Source organism: Carassius carassius, chromosome 14 (assembly GCF_963082965.1).
Source record: "Carassius carassius chromosome 14, fCarCar2.1, whole genome shotgun sequence".
In the NCBI taxonomy this organism is placed as follows: Eukaryota; Metazoa; Chordata; class Actinopteri; order Cypriniformes; family Cyprinidae; genus Carassius; species Carassius carassius.
Genome location: NC_081768.1, coordinates 25,683,617 through 25,690,742, shown reverse-complemented (window position 1 = coordinate 25,690,742; position 7,126 = coordinate 25,683,617). Strand labels below are relative to the sequence as shown.

General features: G+C 37.1%; 1 protein-coding gene across 1 annotated transcript; it reads right to left on the bottom strand.

Moving 5' to 3' along the window:
* Positions 1–2,514: 2,514 nt before the first annotated feature.
* On the bottom strand, positions 2,515–5,915 carry etaa1b (ETAA1 activator of ATR kinase b). The gene is made up of 5 exons (XM_059566773.1): positions 5,532–5,915; positions 5,116–5,244; positions 4,651–4,709; positions 4,466–4,572; positions 2,515–4,056 (listed from the first exon to the last, which is right to left on the bottom strand). Exons 1-5 carry the CDS (start codon positions 5,701–5,703, stop codon positions 2,604–2,606), a joined length of 1,920 nt encoding a protein of 639 aa, XP_059422756.1. The 5' UTR covers positions 5,704–5,915; the 3' UTR covers positions 2,515–2,603.
* Positions 5,916–7,126: the final 1,211 nt, after the last annotated feature.

Here is a 7,126-nt window from a genome sequence, read left to right as displayed (position 1 = left end):
AGTTTTCACTATTAACTAATCATGAACTACAGGTTTTTTTTACACATTGATTTATTTGTGGTGGCCCTTGACAATATCAACACTGACCACCACAAATAGATTTTCCAAAATGATTTGACTTTGTTAAATAAACATGAGCACTGCGCGTTTAAAAATCAAAACTCTGCACAAGTGTTTTTATATAAATATAAATATCTTATTGAAGGAATCTGACTGTCTTCAGAAAAGTTTTGATGTCATTTTTATTTAATCTTTCATGTATGGCCTTATAAAGTAGCGTACTGTTTAGATTACAGCCGTTACCAGGAAAACTACTGTTTCTGCCGCTCTTACAGCGCCTTCTGCTGGCAGAGGATGAATTTGCACTTTTAATAAGCCCCTCTGCTGTTTTATATTTACATTATATATATATATATATATATATATATATATATATATATCCCCGGGGGAAGTGCTGTGGGAAACACTGAACTATGACTTTTGCCTCAGTAAAACCCTAATGTGCTGCTTATTAATAGTAATGGGTAAGGTTAAGGTATCTGAAATATGGGCATGCAGAATAAAGCATTAATATGTGGTTTCATAAGTATTAATAAACAGACAATACACTCAACCCTCTATATTGCGAGTAAATCACTCACATATGCAACTAAATTTTACTCTATGCGACTAAATGATTTCTATCGTTAGCCACTGGCAAATAAATTCTTAGATTTTACTCGCCAGTGTGTGTGTTCAAGGCTATTATAAGATTAGCACATTTTCACTCGTTGAACACTGACTTGAGAACTTCAGAGTTCTCTCTCCATCAAGCGATCTGTACTTTTCAGTTCATCTCAATGGACCTGGATGCCGAACTGTAAACCCTGTGTGAAGGCGCACGACTCGTCGTCGCTTTGCTGATAGCGCGGTTTCTCACACATGCTGTTTCTCACACGGGTGACCCGCAAATTTGGCTGGAACGGGTGAAAAATATCCAACTGTGTCGGATACGGGTGCGGGTCGGGTCAGACACAGGGGAAACACGGGTCTAAACACGGGTTCAAAACAGTCACGTGCAAACGTAAAAATAGGCCTACGTTCCACTTTTAAAAAAATCACAACCGCGCGAACGGCTGCATGAGTCATTAGTTAACAGACGTAAAAGATCAGCCAGCTGTTTTTTTTCTGTGTATATATATATATATATATATATATATATATATATATATATATATATATCCAACGTGATTAATATTCATGAACCCGGCAGCTCATCAAGCCGTAGTGCATTGTATATTGTTAGTATTGTAGTAGAATTAGATGTAGTATTATCTTTATATAATAATTAATATGATCTATTACTTTTTTTTTTTTTTACAGAAACCCTGAAATGACCAACAATATCTTAAGCATCACCACCAGTCTTAAGTTCAGTTAAAATAACAAATATGCATTCATACATGGTTACCAAGTTTTAGTTCTAATCACTAAAGTTCTATCATTAAATAGTGCTTAATACCATAATATAATGCGTGACTGACTGCGTTTTTTTTTCTGCGTGTTGCTTTGACATCATGCAACGATCCTTCTGCATTCGCAGTGCCATTGCATTAGATGACGTCATATACATTTCAAGTCAGCATGAGAAAGCAAAACCATGACGGAGACATAGATTCAGACCTCTTCCAGATTTCTTTCTGCACCTTCATGTTTTGAATACCAAGTGTGGAAACACTTTGGAATTTACACACTGGTGGGAAAACATGACTAAAACGGTATCCAAAGTAACATAACACTTTATTTTATTTCATAAAGTACTTTTTCTACTCATTTTGTTGACCATTTGACTATTATATTCATGTGCAAGTTCAGGGTTTTGGTATTTTAAACATACACTGTGTAAGCGAATGCTCCTGAAAAAAAAAAAAAAAAAAAAAAATTAAGAAAGATTTGATGCATTGTTTTTGTTATTATGACTCATGATATATGCATTCTATTTTTAGGGTATAATCAAGTATTTTCCATTGTCTAGTCTTTAATAAGCTAACAAAAATCACAATAAATCAAATGTAGGGCAGTACAATTATCACAATAATTGTGAAATCTGCTAGTGTCTGTTAATTTTAAAGATGAAAAGAAGTCTGTACTAAATGTTACATTTGCATAAAATAAATACAGAAAAAAAACATGATTGTAAATTATTAATTTGTTAAAGTTTTATGAACTACATTGATTTGACATGTTTCTGATCATTTCACTTAAATCAAACCATTAAAACAGAATCCAGAAAAAAAAAAATATAATCGAATTTTGGAAGAATAAAACAGATTCCATAGGGATCTAAAAGTGTAATAAATTTGAATAAACTGATGTTTAATTATTTAAATTAATTAATAATTTTAATTTAAACCAATCAAACGAAAACATTAACAAACAAAAAAAGAAGAAGAAAAAAAGAAAAAAGAAACTTCGGTGTTCTTCCACCGAATTGAAAAGAGCATTGTGAATATTCCTGAAAAAATTCCCTCGTGTTCCAGAGAGGAAAGAAAGTGAAAGGATTTGGAACAACATGAGGGTGAATAAATGATGACACAATTTTGATTTATGTTTAAACTATTCCTTTAACAGGTTAAGCAAACTTGCCTATTACAGTCATCTCCTGTAGGAGTGTTCAGTGATGCAATTTCAGAGCTTAGGTGCCACAACGTACAAAGCTTACCTTTGTTGGTGAGCGTCATGGAGTCCGACAGATGTCTTTTGAAGGAGTGATGGTGGGCGTTAGAAGCGTTTCCTACTGTTGAGCTATGTGGCCTAACAGTCTGTGAGGAACCAGGCCGAGGTCCTAAGTCACTTTTCCCTTGTGCATATCCATAATACTGTGCACTATGGCTTCCCAATCCAGAGCTGGAACTTGTAGTTGCCGGCAACACACTGTAGCCCTGTTTAAGTCCAGAACTGCTGTTTGTACACGGTACTGAATTTGAGCGGGCAAAGATGCGTGTGGACTTTGTGGGTTCTCGTGGTTGGCTCTTATTGTTGATGCCCACGGCCTGGGCACGAATGGTGTCAGAATCGGAAGGTGCTTTAGACGCAAAGCTTCTTGATTTGTAATGTGCAAGGTTTTTGTTCTCCTCATTCCGTCTTTGCTGTTCCTGACTGGCCGATAACTTCTCCACATCATCGCAGGCCTGACAAAGGAGATCATCCTCTGCTTCGTCATTCCACAGACTATCAGAATCAAACAGAGACTTCATGTCCTCCTCTGAAACCCCATCAAACTTAGCAGAAGAAGCTTGACTTGAAGCTCCACAGTCTTTGGTCATTCTATCAAGCTGGACTTGTCTTGTACTCTGGGATGAATGTGTTTGCTGCCTCACTTGGTCCACAGGTGAAGTCTTTAGCAGCTTGTCAGTTGTGTGATTCTGAGCAGAAGCAGGCGGCTTTGATCTAAAAGTGCTTTGATTAGATGTTTGAACTCCAGGAAGTGTCTGGGTAAAGGTGCTGGTTTTGCTAATGTTCTTTTGAGTCTCTAAGCAGAAGTTTACAGATGGATGAACCTCGGCCACAACATGACATCTGCTAAAGCAAGACCCAGGCTGAGCAGTGCTCGGTTTCTGAGCTACATTCAAAGGAACTGTGTTCTGTGTCATTTCCACCACAAACGAGTCATTCAGAAGGTCATCGTTTTCCCAGTCATCATCAAAGTCCACCTTTGTGGTTTTAGGTGCATCTACAGGAGCGCTCTTCAACTTTTGTTCTGCCGGTGCTACAGGTTCAGCTTTGCTTTCTGGTGTGCAGTTTATTGACGGTGGGCTCAGTCTCCCACTTATGTGCTGAGTGGGACCGTCAAACAACGCCTGAAGCTCCGCCTCGTCCTGGCGGGCTTGAGATGAGCAGCTGGTCAGTTGTTCTGATGAGACTTTGACAGATGTTGACCTTTCCGTTGTCGCTTTCCCATCACTTTGTTGCTTATTGATTTGTTCTGTGCTCTCCTGTTTTTTCTCTTTGTCCTGGCGAGTCATATTGATGTCAAACTGCTTGGCAAGTTTCATGAGGTCCTCAACATTGCTCTGCCTAATGGAAAGAGAAGGGGACATAAATATGAAAATCACAAATATATCACAGGGAATTCTGTGTGTATGTAAATAATGTCACATGCATGGCTCTATTAATTTAAAAACACATACTAAAAATGCAATCCGTACTTACGTTAATCTAAGCACCCCTCTTACAAGATGAGCTTTTGATTTTTAATACATTTTTAACTAAAGAACTCTGATCCAGTGGTGTAATGGTGAAATAGATGCTGGAGAGATGGTTGGTGTGCTACAACTGTACAGTAGAGGTCAAGTTCAAATTATAATATTAAATATGCATACAGTTGCATGTAAGGTAATACAGTCATATTATGTATGACAGTCCAAAAAAAATGTTTACAGCACCTTTTAAGTATTCATCATGTCGTTGATAATAGGATGCATACCGTGCTGAGATCCTCCGGACTCTGGGCTGTCTGATCTCTGGAGTGCAGGGTATGGCACCATCTCCAATCCACTGGAGCACTGAGTCCCCTTCATTTGCCGCCTTAACCTTACACATACATTACATTTACCATGACACCCATAAATACAATTTTACTGTCTATATTTGACTTAGGTTAATACTTACTTTTGGTGCAATTCTACTGACAATCTCTGATATTTCAATGACTCTCCCATCTCCTTGTCCTGTGAACAGTTACAAATGTATACACAATACAAAAGTTTTTTTTTTTTCTGTAAAATAGTCTGATACACAATAAAATACAGCAATCGGTTCACAAATATATCTACTGTTTATACCATTATAAGCATGTTATAGTTTACATGAGACATAAATAATACACAAATACAAAGATGGAGGTGTCTTGAGTCGGACTTAGATAACACACACACACTTTTACTTTTTTAATTCATTTTACTGCTGAGATCTTATGTTTACGTCAGGTGAAACTTATCGTTCATTATCAGTTATTAACAATCCTGTTTTTTTTTTGGTTTGCATTCATAAAAGAAACGAAAAAGAACCCTAATCTGTACAATTGTTTAAGGGGATATAAATACAGACTAGTTGAAGTTTTATGATCACACTTGCCATTCAGGTTCTGAGAGGGTGAGTTGGTATCCCAGATGATGTCTTGAGGGGATTCGGTCTCATTAGGAGAATCTCCACTGTAACAACCGTTGAATTGGATTCTTGTGCGGCGTTTTGGGGTGGTAAAATCTGAGAATTAAAATAATAATTACAACACTACGATTAGTATGGCGTAAATAACCTTCCACGTCGACACTAGCAAGGAGTAACGTTACTTTGGCCATGTTCCACTGTAGAACCATGCTATTCTTTGAAGTGAGTTACCTTGGTGTGTCATTTAAACAGCACGAATATAAGAATCGTTCAGTTCAATTACACCGCGACAGTAACGTTACAGTTTTCTAAAAAGAAACATGCATCTGCTTTGCACTCGATTGACGCGCGTTTTGGTAAGTTATGACTTACAAAAGTATTACCTTTGCGACAGTTGTATGAAGTGTGACAAGACGAAGACGGAGACTGGGACTGTTTGAGTCCGATCATTCGTCTCTTTGTTTTCATCTTGTTCTGGGAAACTTTGGAAGTTCTGCTCCGACTTTCTCTCGCATCGGATATATGGCACACAGCGATGTTTCTCGTGTCGGTCATGACTTATTTTAACTAATATAAACAATACCGCTCCAGTATTCATAACTTGGTTGAACTAGTGGAAAAATCTTTGCGCTATTTGGTTTAAATCTGGAAAACGCTTGGGTGCTCCGGTAAGAGTGCTCTCCTACATCGCCGCCATGTTTTTTTGAACATTTACATGAAGGCGCGTTCCTGATTGGCCGTTGGTATCTCGCGAGACTTTGTCTTCTCATTGCAGCTTTCTAACCACAACAGTTTGACCTACTCGAGTAGCGCTGTAAATACATTACAACAATCCTTGTGCATAAGAAAAAACAATAAAATAATACAACGAAACTACAATAAATATACAATTAAAATCCACCCTGTAACTGAAACATGAACGTGAAGAATACCTTACAATAAATACACTACTTTTGGCTTTGACTGAGCAGTGCAGTGGATGCGTATTGCAGGACTCCAGACATGCCAGAAAGTAAAATGCCTAGCTACATATTTAATAATAATAATAATAATACAAAGTAGTTGTGTTTATGTGTTTATCCATGCTTTTAGAAAGTAAATAGTCTATTATGTTTATTTATACTATAACTTTGATCATTTTTTAATAAATAATTTAATAATTGGCCATTGATCTAGCTTTCTAATGGTTAACAGGGTAAAATCACATGTCATAGTTCAACAAACTTGAAACTGAACATTAGGGTGGATTTTAGCACACACACTTTGAGATCAAATCTGTGCAAATGCACGCTTTATAAATAAGGCCCTAACTTTCTGTGACGAATCATTTCTTTGCGATTAATAGATTTCACTAAATCTAAAAGAGAGGCATGCATTTTCTGTGCGTACGTTCATGTCTTAGAATCATATGTATGCAGTTTTAAAAATTAAATTGCATTTCACTCATGGAATTCTGCTGTGCAAAAAAAAAAGAAAGAAAAAAAAGGCCATGCCTTAAGAAAGCGAAATCAGCATTTCATCTTCTCCAACTATCTGCTATGGGTCTCTGAACATGATGTATCCTTCTCCTTAGGCCCGTATGAAAATACCATATTTCTTCTACCCATATTTCTTGTATTTTTCTCTACATTTTCTGTCAATAAATATTTCTGTTTGATCGCATTACAAAACCTCAGTGTTCTCAGATATTTAATTTTGAAAACACATCTCTGTTGGTCTTCTGCCCATTGACTTCCATCCATTTGCTTGTCCTCAGAGCAATGCCTGCTGGACACAATCCAGCTCTTTATCCCACAGCAGCAACAAAACATGCTACAGTTCTCAGACATTCATCATAGTACACTCTCGCTGGTTACCACATTACCTGTAACCATCCATTATAACAGCTGGATTAATGTCAAGGACGTTGCGCTGCTTGTGTATTAAATATTAAATAAATATTGCTGTCTGAAGCTGGAAAACTGCTCTTTATGCTGTA

What these genes read in the sequence shown, in the direction of transcription:
- etaa1b (XM_059566773.1), bottom strand. Translation starts at nt 5,703, where the DNA reads ATGACCGACACGAGAAACATCGCTGTGTGCCATATATCCGATGCGAGA. An exon ending in TTCATACAACTGTCGCAAAG is followed by an intron (nt 5,245 to 5,531) that starts GTAATACTTTTG and finishes TTTAATTCTCAG; the next exon opens with ATTTTACCACCCCAAAACGC. An exon ending in GTCCGGAGGATCTCAGCACG is followed by an intron (nt 4,057 to 4,465) that starts GTATGCATCCTA and finishes TCTTTCCATTAG; the next exon opens with GCAGAGCAATGTTGAGGACC.